Source organism: Euphorbia lathyris, chromosome 8 (assembly GCF_963576675.1).
Source record: "Euphorbia lathyris chromosome 8, ddEupLath1.1, whole genome shotgun sequence".
NCBI lineage: Eukaryota > Viridiplantae > Streptophyta > Magnoliopsida > Malpighiales > Euphorbiaceae > Euphorbia > Euphorbia lathyris.
In genome coordinates this window covers 62,940,589-62,958,120 of record NC_088917.1, presented here as the reverse complement: position 1 = coordinate 62,958,120, position 17,532 = coordinate 62,940,589, and the positions used below count along the sequence as shown (strand labels likewise).

At 33.9% G+C, this 17,532-nt stretch overlaps 1 protein-coding gene across 1 annotated transcript; it reads right to left on the bottom strand.

Moving 5' to 3' along the window:
- Positions 1–10,300: 10,300 nt before the first annotated feature.
- Positions 10,301–13,309, bottom strand: LOC136203069 (probable 1-deoxy-D-xylulose-5-phosphate synthase 2, chloroplastic). Its single transcript, XM_065994116.1, has 6 exons — positions 13,079–13,309; positions 12,813–12,989; positions 12,558–12,722; positions 11,764–12,460; positions 10,788–11,662; positions 10,301–10,700 (listed from the first exon to the last, which is right to left on the bottom strand). Exons 1-6 carry the CDS (start codon positions 13,199–13,201, stop codon positions 10,545–10,547), a joined length of 2,193 nt encoding a protein of 730 aa, XP_065850188.1. The 5' UTR covers positions 13,202–13,309; the 3' UTR covers positions 10,301–10,544.
- Positions 13,310–17,532: the final 4,223 nt, after the last annotated feature.

Here is a 17,532-nt window from a genome sequence, read left to right as displayed (position 1 = left end):
AATATTATTTGAGGAAAGAATTAGGATATGAATATAGAGGATAAAATTCTTTGATCTTAAGCACAGTTGAGGATACATATATTGACATTTAAATTTATATAGTACTTTTATCATAGTCATGATATTTTAGTTGAAAGTTGAAGGATTATAGTGTAAGTTTATATAATGAGGATCAAATGAAGAGTTTATAGGTCAAATAAGGAAATCGAATGATATTATAGATTTATTGACTTTTATGGGTGTAAAGATATTATTTGGAGTTTGGAAGAAAAAAAAGGGTACTCGATCTTCCTTGGTTATATGGTTTTATGGTTTGGAGAAAAGATTGAAGTTTCGAGGATTATAGTCTAAATTTACATAAAGATCAAATTGAGTATTTATAGATCAAATATAGAAATTGAATGACATTATAAAAATTTTAGACTTTTATTGTGTTTGAGGATATTGCTTGGAGATTTCAAACACTTTCACATTGCGATTTAAGTAAATCGTATTTGTTATCCATATAGTTTGATGAGAAACTTAAATTTATTTGGAGTTATTAATGAGATGTAGGATGATGGGTATAAGAAGGATCTATATTGATTTTTCTTATCGTAAGGATTTGATTATAGAGGTTTTACGAAAATAAATAAGTCAATGTAATATTCATAGAGGAAATATGTTATCGATATAAGGTTTATATTTGATTAATGATGATGACTTGGAGTTCATATTCATCAGGATTGGAGTGAAAAAGTATAGATAGACGTATTATTATTATGATGGTGTCAGAGTATATGCTGATGCAAGTCATTATTCGAATTATTTGAAGTTTAAGAAAAATATAATATCGTACATATTAGTGGTTCAAACATGATTTTTTGAAGTCTGTAGAATTTGGAGATAGGTGAAATATAATTGATATATATGCAATTGATGGAATCAATTGTGATTTAAATTTATTAAAGTGAGATTTGGTGTATGTTAGGAAGATATGAATGATATTTGAAGTTTTAATGTGGATTATGGCGATGGAATTAACTAGGTTGAAATTGAGAGTTACTAAGAGTTATGTATAAATAAGTGTTACAGTGATGTGAATATGGATTAATGGTGAAGTTAATGGAAGGAAATATTAGCATTTGTGGTCTTATGATGATTATGAGGAATCTTGATAATGTGAAATAATTTTGTGATCTTGGAGATTATTTGAGAAAGAAAATTTAGATTACAGAACGTGAATTTCGAGGACGAAATTTCTTAAGGTGGGGAGAATTGTCACGTCCGTGACTAAATTTCTAGAATTTATATTTTGATATTAGTATATATAATAATTATTGGGTATATGATATTAATTTGGTGCTATAGGAAAAGTTTGGAGTTAATTTGATGGTTTTAGGAGTAACTGAAAAGTTTAAGGTAATTTTAAAAAGATTATATAAAGATAGAGGATCAAACTGGATTTTTTCCAGATTTGGATATATATATCAAATTATTTCGTGATGATCATCATCATCACCATCTCAGTTTTCTTTTTCTCATCTTTATCTTTCTCTGCCTCTTCGTCATCGATCCTGAACCGTTTTTCCACTATTTCTTTGATTTACGGATATTCGACCGTCCGAATCACTCGAAATTGGAACCATAGCATCCTTATATATAGATCTAAGTCCTAATCGAAGAGTTTTTGAGTTTCGTCAATGTTTGGAGCGAAACGTCTTAGACAGGATTTAGACGAGAATTGAACAGGTGTATTTTAGCCGAGGTAAGCAACTATCAACTATATTTTGAGTTTTATGTATATAGATATATATCTAATCAAAGAATTTGCAGAAATTGATATTTTAGGGTTTATACAAGTATTTTAGAAAATTGGAATTTTTTACGATTTTGCTTTTTATTGTGAAATTATGGTTCAAATGAAGCTATTGACTATGCTTCTATGTGAATTTCAGATTTTACTTGATTATGTTGATTTAAGGTTTAATTTGGTTGATTTACATATATACATATATGTTTTTGGTTTCAATATATATCTATGTTGAACAAAATGAATTTGATGATTTCTTACGAATTGTGTTTTGATTGAGAAATCTGTTTCGGTTATTGTTGTTATTATTTTGGATTGAAGTCCAAATATGATTTTTATGATATAAAAGGGCTAATCGAAGCCAAATGATTTATGGTTATGAAATAGTTTGGCATTTGATTGTGAAAGGAAATGTGAGCATGTTATGATTTTATGATTTTATATCCATCGAGAGTTATCCGGATCGGTGGTTTTATATTTGAAGACCATGTTCAGTGAGGGACATGGCCTGTGTACACAGTGTGAAGACCTATTGGGTATGGCAGCGAAGTGTTGGGTAAGACCATATGGGATAGGCAATGTTAAGAGACGTCTCGACTATATATGTGGTTATGTATTGATACTTAAGGGGAGAAACTCGAGGATGGATACAACGTTTTAAGTTCATTTGGATTATGTTTTCGGTTATGATTGATTTTGATATAAGGTTTTACGTTTGCTTGAATACGATTTGGTTTGATAAAACACTTATTTGATTACAAGTTGGTTTGATAAAACATTTATTTGATTATGAATTGGTTTAATAAAATTATATGAACTTTGGTTTTGAGTATATTTTATAAGGTTTTGATTAAATCCTTTATAAATGTATATATGTAGCTATGTTAAGTAAAGTTGATTTTTATAGATGATAGTTTCTTACTGAGATTTTTGTCTCACGTTTTTAAATGTTTTAATATTTTTAGGTGAGAAAGTACAGGATATAGAGAAGGTTACCGACCGAGTAGGCGGGGATTGGAAGTTGTGGCTTATTGTTAGAATTATGGTTAGAACTTTGGTATTTCAATTGTATTATAATGGATGTGGATAAATTGGAGACTCTTAAGTATTGATTATGATCTTTCTATTTCACGCCCGATGCCGATTGAGGTCGTCTAGGGTCGGGTGTGACAGCAGACCCCTATGATAGTCCAGATGCCCCGCTGACACCGCTGTAAACCTCAGCAAGATGGACCGACCTAATCCTATCTCCACTCTTGTCAACAAACAGAGTGGATCCAAGCATAAGCCACATCCACGCTGTGGCCCGAGTAGCGTCATCCCTACCCTCGGCGAGAAGCCCCTGTACAGCCCCAACAAATACACCTCCACCTCCCCATAAATGACTAGTCGGCAATAGAAGCTCAGCGTGACTCACCCCAAACATCATCATGCACATGGCATGAAGCGAGTCAGTAGGGGGAGACTCGGACACCATCGGACCGTCGATCGGGATGTTAAGCCCAAAATATACCTAAAATATCATATATAAATACGTTAAATTTACATTGAAATCGTGCTAATTATATTCATTTGGAATACTTTTACGTCTTTATTTACTTCTTTGATGCAAGGTACTTAAATATTTGGTAAAATCCAAATAGGAGCGAAAACGGAGCTAGAATGGAGGAAAACCCTTAAAAACGTACCAAGAATGCATATCAGTCAGAAGAACGCTCGAGGAGGACGAAAAGCAGTCGAGAGACAGGGAATAATCTCTCTGTCGCGATTGAGATTTTGAGAATCTCAGTCGCGATTTGCGGAGGCCGGCTCTGGGTAAAAACGAAGTTTCAAGCTCGCCCCTATACCCCTGTCGCGACTGAGATTTTCAGAATCTCAATCGCGACAGTGAACCTCCCTGCACACTAAACACATGTTTAAAACGGAAAAACGCGTCTGTTCATTCGGATAAAAGCGACCCTTCACCAGCAGACACGACCCGTCATTTACAACCCTTCAACAACTATAAATAAGTGATCCATTTCAGAAATCAAGGTTGGTTAGGTTTTGGAAAAGTTAGAGAAATTAGAGAAGAAAGTTGTTATGTCGAGTTTCTGATTCAGAAAAGAATCAGAAAGTTTAGATTTCATTTCTGTGTAAACAATCGTGATGTACACGAATTGTATTTAGATTAGTTATAAAAACAGTATTAGTTTAGTTTTCATTCTGATAGTGGACGAGACCAGTCTCTATTCCGAAGATCCAACGAGAAGAATTGATGGCTGAAGCGCATGAGGTTTGACGAACCTACGGAGTTTGAGAGAAAGACTGACAACCCGGATCTCAAAGTTTTCGTTGCAATGCTATCCAAGTTTCTACTTCTCTGTTAACTTGTGAAAATTCACATTTCATTAATGATATACTTATTTATTCAATACATTCTTACTGTTGTTATTTTGATATTGTTCTGACAAAATGATTTTCAAAAAGATAAATTGGTGTTTTTATTAAAACGTTCTATTCCATCTTATTCATATAAGAACTTTATTGAACACTTAACAAATTTAGTTTTTATGGATGACATGATCGCTGATCGCGGCTTATCAGAAATAAAACACTAGTTTGATTAAGGTAGGAATCATCTCAACACCAGGGGGATTTCTATGGTTCGAAGCCATTTAATTGAGTATATCGCTATATTGTTACATGTCCATAATCTCACAAAGTTAAAGTTGCTTTCTTTGCTTTATGAAAATAAGTTCTATTTTATTCCGATTACGGAAGTATCTGCTTTATAATCAAAATTCCAAAACGAAGTTGTTCTCTAAACTCGATATAATCCTTCTATCTAATCCTAATTTACCAAAACCAATTCCATCAATTAAAACGTATTTCTTTTATTAAACCTAAACACGTGATTAAACCGAATTAAATAAAGTTTTAGTTAAAAAGCGTTCCCTGTGGGTTCGATATCTTTTATTACTACAAGCGTATACCGTGCACTTGCGGAAATCGCTCAACACGAGATCCGAAGAATCTGCCACACATCATGCAGCTGGATAGTCATCTCCCCGAACGGCATGTGGAATGAGTTCGTATCAGGCTGCCACCGCTCCACGAACGCAGTCAACATCGGAGTGTCGAGGTTCTTGAACATGACATGTGGAAGGTGAGACAAACCAGTCCTCTCGATCATCTCCCTCAGCTGTAAAATGACACATATACAATTTATACAATTATCGAATGTTTTTTATGTTTATAGTTAAAAATAAAAATTACAATAAATGTTGACACACTATATTATGCTTACCTCGGGTGACGCATCAGAAAACCACTGACACAAATCTTTGCATGCTGATGATCTATTATAGCATGTCAGAAACGACAGAATCTCCCCTCCCAACATCCGTGAGGCAACATGTCCTAGAAAACTAGGAATCACGGAACCATCAACGGGACCACCATCAACCGGTGCAGTAACTACCCAGCTCTCATCCTCACTAGCTTTGGGACGTTTGCTTGTCCCTGAAAATTATAAAATTATATTAATATTATACTAAAATTATAAATATACTAAAATTATACTAAAGTTATAAATATAGTAAAGTTATACTAAAATTATAAATATACTAAAATTATATTAAAGTTATACTAAATTATAAATATACTAAAGTTATACTAAAATATACTAAAATTATAAATATACTAAATTATACTAAAGTTATACTCAATTTATATAAAATTATAAATATACTAAAATTATAAATATACTAAAATTATACTAAAGTTATACTAAATTATAAATATACTACTGTTATACTAAATTTATACTAAATTATACTAAAGTTATACTCAATTTATATAAAATTATAAATATACTAAAATTTTACTAAAGTTTTACTAAAATTATAAAATATACTAAAATTTTACTAAAATTATAAATATAACTAAAATTATAAAAAATACCTGTACTCGCAAAACGACCTCCTACGCGCTGGGTCGGCTGTCTCCCCGGGGTCGGCTGCTTATCGCTCTCCTCAACCTCGCGATCATGTGCAACTGCAGACTGTCGCACTGCCCAGGCTGCCACATCCAGGTAGTCCTCAAAGTTAGTCGCCCCCTCTGATCCATGAATATCGGGCTGATCCGCAATCGGTCCCCTCCTCACCTGCTCCGTCGCAGCCCCTCTCCGCCTACGACCAGATATATCTATACCACGCAATCTCATATGCCGTGGTGTATCATCCTCATCGTCCATATCTAGACGACGAGCAGACGACGGGATGGATTTCCCACCCCTAGTAGGCCGCTCCGTCTACAAAAAAAAAAATTACATTAAATTAATAAAATTGTATACAATGTAAATTATACTAAAATACTACTAAATTAATATAAATGATAATAATAAATTACACTAAATTAATAAAATTATAATAAATTATACTAAAATTGTACTCAATTTATACTAAATTATACTAAAGTTATACTCAATTTATATAAAATTATACTAAAATAATACTAAATTAATACTAAATTAATACTAATTATAATAATAAATTACACTAAATTAATAAAATTATAATACATTATACTAAAATAAATAAATTACACTAAATTAATAAAATTATAATACATTGTACTAAAATAAATACTACTAAATTAATACTAGAATTTTAGACAATATTTTTTTTTATACAAAAAAAGCGTGGGGCGTAAGGGAATCACGCCCGAACCACTGGGCGGGCGTAAGGGAATCACGCCCGAACCAGTGGGAGGGCGTATGAGCATCATGCCCTATCAGTGGTTAGAGCGTATGAGTATCACGCCCTACCACTGGTTCGGGCATGTGGCTATCACGCCCGCACCACTGGTCGGGCGTGATACTCATACGCCCGAACCGCAGATCGGGCGTGATGTTCATACGCCCGACTGCGATTCCGGCGATTATTTTCAATAAACCAACAGATTCAATTCGATGCAAAAATCAACGAAATAAAGCGGTAAATCTTACCATTTTATCTTTTCCTTTACGAATTCTGTCACCATCCATGATTCGGTTCAGTAATTTGTTCGGATTTGAGCAAAAATCGTATAGGGTTCTTGAGAGGTTTTAGGTTTTTTGAAATTTAGTGCAAAGGGTAATATGGTATATTCTAGGGGCTAGAAATATAAATTTAGGGCTGGGTTTAGTAACCCACTTTAATAATGTTTGATTCATTAATATTAATATAGGTATGAGAATCCCATTCCTTTATATAATGGAATCATGATTCCATCTCTCTCCCCCATTAATCAAATCTGATTCCTTTTCTTTATTAAATTTAACAAAAAAAAAAATATTACTCCACGATGTACAATTGATGTACTGCTCCACGATGTACAATTGTGCAATTTGAATAGCTTAAAATCCTTCTATAATATATAGAATTGAGCAATGATTTAATATATAGTAATGTTATGTATTATTGTTTATATATATTGTTTTAGTAAAATTATATTTATTAAAATTATTATTGAACTAATTAATCTAAAAAATAGATAAATAAAAAATATATAATTTCTTAAACCACAACATTATTAAATGATTAAATTTTCTTTTATAAATTTTAATATTTTTCATAATATAAATGATTTAAAATATATTATGATTATTAAAATTTTGATTCATTTCGATTTTAATTCTAAAATTTGAATCAAATACTCTCTAAAATTAATTGGATTCCGATTCCGGATTAAACCAAACAAAAGAAATAAAGCGTCATTCCGATTCCAGATTGAACCAAACATAATAAATAAATAGTCATTCCGATTCTGATTCCGCCACATTCCGATTCCGATTCTGTTTCCGATTCCCAAGTTTAAACCAAACGCTCCCTTAAAAATTTTTCTTATAATTTGCATCTGAACAGCTAACTTCTTTTTTTTTCCAAATGACGAGGATGGTATTTTATCTTTATAGTCAATTTTTCCTACAATGGGCATTCTGTCAGAATTTCAATCTTCGTATGTTACCTTAGCTAATGGGCCTCTCTGCACGTCCTGTTAGTTTTCTGATGAATTTCGTTCTTTGTATTGATGTTGCTATCAGTTGTTTCTCCATGTATGATAGGATGAACCAGGAGGAATATGGCGGGCATGTAACTATCCGCTTCTGGGTGGGTGGCGCTGGGATAAAAGACCTGATCAAGGAGCGGATCTAAAGGATATCGATAGAGGCATGTATGAACTGAATTCCACATCAGAAATTGTCATACCCGACCCTAAACGACCTCAATCGGCATCGAGCGTGAAATAGAAAGATCACAATCGACACTTAAGAAGCCTCAACATATTTACCAACTTCATCATATTACAATTGAATTACCAAAGTTTTAACCATAATTCTAAAATAAGCAACAACTTCCGATCCTCGTCTAATCGGTCGGTAACCGTCTCTCTATTATGTACTTTCTCACCTAAAAACATTAAAACATTTAAAAACGTGAGACAAAAATCTCAGTAAGAAACTATCAGCTATAAAACCCAACTTTACTTAACATAGCTACATATATACATTTATAAAGGGATTTAATCAAAACCTTATAAAATATACTCAAAACTTAAGTTGATATAACTTTATATATATAAGGCATCTTGTCAAAACGAATCAAAACAAATAAACATTTTATCAAACCAACTCGTAATCAATCAAACGTAAAACCTTATATCAAAATCAATCATAACCGAAAACATAATCCAAATGAACTTAAAACATTGTATCCATCCTCGAGTTTCTCCCCTTAAGTATCAATCCATAACCACATATATAGTCGAGACGTCTCTTAACATTGTCTATCCCATATGGTCTTACCCGACACTTCTTTGCCATATCCAATAGGCTTTCAGACTGTGTACACAGGCCATGTCCCTCACTGAACATGGTCTTCAAATATAAAATCACCGATCCGGATAACTCTCGATGGATATAAAATCATAAAATCATAACGTGCTCAAATTTCCTTTCACAATCAAATTCCTGTTTCATAACCATAAATCATTTGGCTTCAATTAGCCCTTTTGTATCATAAAAATCATATTTGGACTTCAATCCAAAATAATAACAACAATAACCGCAACAGATTTCTCAATCCAAAAACAATTCGTAAGAAATCATCAAATTCATTTTGTTCAATATAGATATATATTGAAACCAAAAACATATATGTATATATGTAAATCAACCAAATTAAGCCTTAAATCAACATAATCAAGTAAAATCTGAAATTCACATAGAAGCATAATCAATAGTTTCATTTGAACCGTAATTTCACAATAAAATGCAAAATCGTGAAAAACCCCAATTTTACAAAATTTCTGCATAACCTTAAAATATCACTGTCTGAAAATTCTTTGATTATATATATATATATATATATTCTTTGATTATATATATATATATATATATATATATATATATATATATATATATATATATATATAACTCAAAATATAGTTGATAGTTACTTACCTTGGTCACTAATTGAACAAAATACACCCGATCGATTCGTCTCTAAATTCTGTCTAAGACGTTTCCCTCTAAACACTACCGAAATTCAAAAACTCTTCGGTTAGGACTTAGATCTATGCATAAGGATGCTATGATTTCAATTTCGAGTGATTCGGACGGTCGAATCTCCGTAAATCAAAGAAACGGTGGAGAAACGGTTCAGAGAAAATTGATGAATTTAAAAAGGAAAAGAGAAGAAAAAGAAAAGAAAAAAGAAGATGCACATGATGATCGAATTCTCTCGAATTTAGAATATATATCCAAATTTGTCAAATATCATATTTGATCATTTATCTTTTCATAATCTTTTAAAAATTATCCTAACTTTTAATTTACACATAAAACAATCAAATTAACTCCAAACTTTTTCTATAGGACCAAATAAAAATCACACACTTAATAATTATCATATATACTAATATCAAAATATAAATTCTAGAAATTTAGTCACGAACGTGACAGAAATAGAGAGAACGTGATTGTGGCTTATTGGTAAGGTAGATTCTAATACATATAATCACATTTTAAAACCATGTGAGTCAATGTGTTTGATTTGGATTAAAGCATACAATATCTATATGATATTAGTTGAAACTATTAAAATTGATACCAAAGCCTAGTTGAACTTCATGTTTTGGTTTTCTAAGTTGAGGTTCTCAAATTGAATAACCCTTCTTTCGGGTTGTCCTTAGAGAAGAGTCACTTTTGGGTTAACCACAAGGACCCATGCTTATTATCTATGTTACAACTTGAGGGAAGTGTTATAATATGAATAAATATAGACATAGCTAGTTGTCATAGAAGAATTCCGGACAACAATCAAATGAGCAATTATTTAGGGCTTAGTATATTTGTCCATTTCCTATCCTCATTCTTGTATATATATGTATGATGGTTCAATTTAATATATTCATATAGTCTCCTATTCTGCATGGTATCTCATATATTCGTATATATTACATGTTTTTTTTAAGAAACCGCTATAGAGAATGTTAATTCTATTAAACTTGATGATCATTATATCAGAAGAATTTTTTAAGAAGAAGAGAAACAATTATCTCCAATTGTTTGAAACACATACAAACAAAGGAATTCAATTGATGAAAGCAAGGAAAGTTACACTATCTGGAGTTATTATTTTCTGCTTGATACAGAGATATACAAAAATAATTAGTTTCCATTCTCCATCTGTAGAAAATGTTGCTTATTGTTTATAGCATTAAGTTTTTACAACATGTTATGAAGATGAAGCATTTCCTTTTGTCCTCCGATGAGTGAAACAACAGTTGCAGCAATGTGCTTAGAACTCAATCCAGCTTCTTCCATCTGATCTGTTTGTGATCCATGATCTATGTATCTATCTGGCAGCATCATTGGTCTCCACTGTAATAAACAACAATTCAATTAATCATCACTCCTAAAATTAACATAATTCATCAATGTTAATTCATAATTAATGATAGTAATTACCTTGAGCTTTCCATCTAAGTATCCATTTAAGCACAAGAAATGAGAAACATGAGATCCAAACCCTCCAATTGCTCCTTCTTCAACAGTGATTAGTATCTCATGTTCTTGAGCTAATCTCTTTATCAATTCACCATCAAGAGGTTTGCAGAATCTAGCATCTGCTATGGTTGCTGATATCCCCATTTTGTTAAGAACATCACCTGCTTCTAAACAGCTTTGTACTATTGTTCCATAACCAAGTATAGCCACTCTGCTTCCTTCTCTCAATATCCTTCCCTTCCCTACTTCCAATGCTGTTCCTTTGTTGTTCAGCGGAAGAGGGACTCCGATCCCGTTTCCTCTTGGATACCTGAAGCAACTCGGACGGTCATCAATAGCTGCAGCAGTAGCAACCATATGCATAAGCTCAGCTTCGTCGGATGGAGCCATAACTACCATGTTTGGCAAACAAGCCATGTATGTAACATCAAATGCCCCGCAATGAGTTGGACCGTCCGCCCCAACCATTCCAGCTCTGTCTATTGCGAAACGAACTGGAAGTTTTTGAAGATCAACATCATGAACAACTTGATCATATCCTCTTTGAAGGAAAGATGAGTAAATAGCACAGAATGGCTTAAGGCCTTCTGTTGCTAAACCAGCAGCAAATGTAACAGCATGTTGTTCTGCTATTCCCACATCGAAACATTTCTCCGGGAACTGTTTCTGGAACAGATTAAGACCTGTTCCGCCTCCCATTGCTGCGTGGACTGCTACTATTTTCTCATCTGTTTGTGCTTCTGCAATCAATGACTCCGCGAAGTATTGAGTGTACGATTTAGTAGGCGTTTTCGTCTTGGTTTGCTTCCCTGTCAACGGATCGAATTTCACCACACCTATAACATAAACATAAGGAAAAGCCCTTTAGTCTTATGATCTTATTAACATAAACTAAATGGATTCAATTGAACTAACAAATTGATAAGTAGTAGCATACCATGCATCTTATCAGCAGCAATTTCAGCAGGAGCATAGCCCTTTCCTTTCTCAGTAATGATATGAATAAGAACAGGTCCAGGTGCTGGTAGTGATTTAACCTTCTGAAGAATTGTAACAAGATCTTCCATGGAATGTCCATCTACTGGACCAATATAATAAAGTCCTAATTCTTCAAACAAAGAAGCACCACTTCCAGATGCCATTCCTCTCACATAAGTATCAACTTTAGATGCAATTTCATGTGTCTGACCTCCGATTTGCTTAGTGATTCCTTTAGCAGCTTCGCGGAGTTGTCGGACCTTTCTGCTGGATTGCAATTTAGTTAAGGCCTTTGTAAGAGCACCAACAGGAGGAGCAGGGCCATCAACGGTAGCAGTAGGCAATGAAACTTGTTTATTATCATTCAAAATGATAATAAGATTAGAATCAAGATAACCAGCATTATTCATAGCTTCATAAGCTTGTCCAGCAGTCATAGCTCCATCTCCAATTACTGCAATCACATGATTGTTATTCCCAATTAAATCTCTTCCAACTGCCATTCCTAAACCAGCTGAAATGCTTGTTGAACTATGTCCTGCTCCAAAAGCATCATGTTCACTTTCGTCCCTCTTCGGAAAGCCTGCTAATCCGAATGTTTGTCGAATTGTATGCATCTTTGATCTTCTTCCTGTCAATATCTTGTGTGGATATGCCTGCAGAAACATCAAATTTCAATAACAGTACACACTTTAGCAAAATCATCACAACATGAAATTTATAAATCCCCAATTTTCATAATCTGAAACTAACCTGATGTCCGACATCCCAAATGATCTTATCCTCAGGAGTGTTGAATACATGGTGAAGAGCCACGGATAACTCTGCAACACCTAAGCTTGAACTCAGATGTCCTCCGGTTTTCGACACTGTATATACTATTTCTTCTCGTAGTTCATCCGCCAAATCCTCAAGATCCTACAATTTTATTCATAACAATTAAGTTGATTCCGGTAAGAATTAATGAACTACTAAAACATAATTACTAATTCAGTATTTTTCAAGTACCTGAAGTGTAAGATTGTTCATGTGAATTGGATGATTAATAGTATCAAGAATAGGAGTAGAAGGCTTGTTTCCAGAAAAATTGAGAGATCTTTTCTCTTTACTTTGCTCTTCTCTTATAACCATACCATTATTTTCATCAGGTGAACTATTCTCTAATGCTGCCACAACCCCATTGAACTAAAAACACCATTAAAACAAGCAAATCAAACCTTGATCACAAAACTGAAATGTCAGAACTTGTTCATATATATAAGTAAAAATAATACCTTTCGCTTGGCAGTTCCAAAATTGGTACAAGATGTATGAGAGATCGGAGAGAAAGATGAAGTAGCAGCTTGAGAATGAATGGAAGAAATGAAACTTGATCCTAAAAGTGAAGAAGCAGCCATTTCTAATCCAAAATCAAGCTCAATAGGAGAAGAAATTGGTTGTTAATCAAATAAAAGTTGGTATTCAGACAAGAGAGAAGACAGGAGAGCCAGGTTGTGAGGAAGGAGAGAGTTAAGGTTTATGTTTATATAGGAGTAAGTCAGAAATGGCAGTCAAAAAAACAACACTATCACATGACTTAATCGTAGACCCTGCAAGTGTAAACTTCTTCCCTCTTGCTGTTTATTTATTTGTTTATTGGGATAACCAATAAAAGTATAGCAGACAATGAGAAGATTAATTTTAATTTTGTTTTGCGGTAGAAAATTTGTTACAATTAGGTTGTTTTTGCGGAAGAAATGGACATTAAATGTTTTGATTCCAATAATGTATGCGCCATTATTCAGATCAGATGCTTGACGACGATAATTCAATAATAATATATTTTATCTGCCGCCGGAGTTCACCACATTTGAATGGGCAGCCTCTCCCATCATTAATTTTGAAGTTTAGTCTATTATGTATAGTATAACTTTATATTAACTACTTAAGTCAATCAAGAAAATAAATATTATAGGAAAAGCTTTTTTTTTCATGTATTTAAAAAGAGAAAAATGTGATTTTTTCTACTATGAAATAAATTATATGTTTTATATCTAAATCGTAAAAACATAATAAGAATGAATGGAATTTTATAATTTTTATTCAAGAATAAAAGAGTGTATGACCGATTGATTAATAATGAATGTCAGTGATTCTTTTCAAATATGAGTTTGTTTGGTGCAGCGGTTAGTTAATAGCTGTTGTTGTTAACTGTTTGCGGTTACAATAAGCTATTTGCTATTAGTTGTTTGTTATTAGATGTTTAATTGTTAGTCACATCCTCCCTTCCTTCATGGCCTTTTCTGAAAGGGACTGGTTCTCTCAAGGAGCCAAGGGGAACTTGCTGGCCAACATGGAGCACGGTGCCATCCTCTTTGCTATTACTTGTCACCAAATCTGGAAGTGGAGGAATGAAGAATTATTTGCGGGTAAGGCTGTCCTTATTCCTGATTTACTGTTTTTCTTCTCGAAGAAGCTCTTTGTTATTACTAAAAGCTTTGAAAGAGATTCCCTTGTTCGCCCCTCCCCGGATAAAGAGATCCTGCTAGTTGGCTGGAGTAAGCCTAGAGAAGGGTTTGCTAAGTTGAATACTGATGGCTCCTGCCTTAGCAATGGCAGAATTGCTGCTGGAGGAGTTCTTCGGGATGCTGGTGGCAATTGGATGGCGGGGTTTACCCATAACTTGGGGACGGGCTCCTCCTTTTCTGCGGAGCTCTGGGGTATCTTGTCAGGTATTAAACTCGCCATTCGCATAGGTGTTAAAAAGCTCTCGGTGGAATCTGATAATCTGGAGGCTATTAACAGGATTTCAGATAGCCAGGCTGTTTGTCTGAAGAGCCAGAATCTCATCAAAGCTATTTTGAGGCTTCGTCCTGCCTTTGAGTATCTTAATTTCTCCCATATTTTTAGGGAGCAAAACCGCGTGGCGGATCGCTTAGCTGCTGCTGGGCATGGGAGAATGTTAGGTGTTTCTACCCTCTCTGTTCCTTCTTCTTTTCTTTTGCCTTCTCTCCTAGAGGATAGGATTGGGGTCAGCCTTCCTAGACTGATCCCGGTGTAGGTTTTTTGTTGGTTTTGTTTTTTTTCCTTTCCTTTCTTACCAAAAAAAAAAAGATGTTTAATTGTTAGTGTTTGATAAAATTATATTAAAATATTACTGTCAATATTTAAAATGTCTGATGTGGACATGTTTATATTGAGACGTCTGTTTTACTTGTCCGGATAGAATTAACTCTGAATAGATAGATTAAGTGGAATCTTCATTTCTACTCTTAACTCTATCACCTTGCAAGGATTTCCATTTAATTCTCCACAAGAGGCCATTGATATATCTCATATCTATCAGAAGTGACGAATGACCAATCTAACATTAACGATCCTGCAATTACTTCATGTGATACCCAACGCCTGCCTCACATACCCCAGAGTCCCTTCTATAGTGGATCGTGCTTGAACAGAGTCTAAACACCACATTCCATAATCCAGAATCACTAATTAATGTTTATTTGAGTCTGAGGATTACTTATACCTACTAATACCATTTGAGATGAACATGTGACATTCGGATAAATCCATCCATATTCTGTTATCTCAAGTCGGGTCCCCAATCCTAATGAACACCGGATCCATGTAACTGTCTATATATCTCCATATCTAAAGCTTGTGAGATCAGCTCTCTGTTACAACAGAAAACACTGTTACGTGCCAGTCTCAACAGCAATACGTTAATCCCATAAACATATTACTTGACTTGGGGTTGTTTAAGTTTATTGGTTTGTTATAAAGTATAGTCTCACTTCATGCTTGTATGAACACTTTATGATCACTTAAATAAACTTGGAGTTTCTTTTATTTAACTTAATTAGTTCTGATAAAAGATTAATGCTTTTATATAGTTGAAGTTACTATATCTTATAAACCAAACGATAATAAACAATTCATTTACAAATAGTTATATCCTACAACAATTGTCTATAGGACACTAAACCCAAACAAATCCCTATCCTAGAACTATTTGAGCTTTTCCACTATAAGCGGCATAACATCCTATTTATTTCAGTACAGAATTGTTCAGGTATCAAGAACATAGTCATAAGGAGAGTGGGAATGGATTGTAATACTGATTTGATTATGACCTCTTTCCCAACTTGAGTCATAAGTTTCTCCTTCCAATTTATGATCCTTGTCTAAATACGATCTTTTAGAAAACCGAATGTTTGCAATTTATTCTTACCGGTCACAATTGGGGATCCGAGGTAGAGTCCATGATCCAAAACCTCCCTGACATTCAGGATTATCTAGGTGCATCGAGAAATAGGCAGCCTTAACTCTTCAACTTCAAACTGGTGCATAAGTAAGGCATTATCTTCAACCATTACGCGAGCATGAATAAGAGGAAGGATGTTTGATGCCCGACAGCTCGAACTGGTAAAAATATCGTGAAAGTAATATGTCAATAGCTCCTCAATCCCGTTATCTGAACCTCACCATTCCCTGTTACTATCTTTCAGCTTGGTGATGGAATTGATTTTACTTTTGGCAGAAGCGTGTGTATGGAAGAAGAGTAAATTACACCAATGGTACCTGAACTTTACCCTAATTCACACTTTGGTACCTAGATTATATTTTGTCTCAAAAATATACCCGAAGTAATGATGACCGGACAATTAAATATATTTTACCGGTTAATAGCCGGTCAATACGATTTTGACGAGTAAATTACACTGATGGTACCTGAACTTTACATGAATTCACATTTTGGTACCTAGATTTCATTTTGTCCAAAAAATACACTTCAAGTAAAGATGACTCAATATTTTAGTATATTTTACCGATTAGTGATTGATCAACCCGAGTTTGACCATTTTAAGTTAAAAATTGAGACCAATCATACACTCAATTAACATAAAATGATAACACTATCATTTAGCTCATAAATGACAATATTATAATTTTATGTTAATTGAGTGTATGGTGAATCCCAATGTTTAGTTCATGTTACCCGGTCACTAACTGATCAAATGAACTAAACCTTTCAGTCACCTTTACTTGTGTTATGTTTTTAGGATAAAATAAAATCCAGGTATCGAAGTGTGAATTATGGTAAAGTTCGGGTACCATTCATGTAATTAACTCATGAAACTCGCGTTGACCGGTCATAACCGGTAAAAATATACTAAATTATATCGTTGTTGGTCCCTGATAATTAGTTCCAAGGGGGGGTTAGGAACTAATATAACTTTTTCACGATTTAATTAAGCTGACTGGAAGTAATTTTTGAGAGTTTATTAACTCTGCTTTTGGTCAGCTTGGTGAGATATGTTCGAAGACAGATTTAATCAGATGTTGACTAAAGTTGTCTTCTTGTGAGTTGAGAATTGACACTCTTGGAGGTCAGCTTCTAACTCAGCACCACTTATTTACTCAAGGTCAGCTTAGGCAATTTATATACTGAGTAAATTTAGCAAACAACACATACAATATAAGAGAGAGTTCAGAGATTACTCAGTATCACTTATCCTGGTTCGACCTTTCTGCCTACGTCCAGTCCCTAGAGTCCTCCGGGCTTTTTGAATCCAATACTGAGCTCTTTAACGGTAGAGCACAAACCAATTACAAGGCAGTTGAATATGCAAGAGTACCTTCCTCTATTCGTCTACTCAACTCCTACTAAGTGCTACAACCCAGCACCTAGATTTCTTTACTACTGAAATTCTTACAACTTAGCACTCAGCTTTACTCTCTCAAT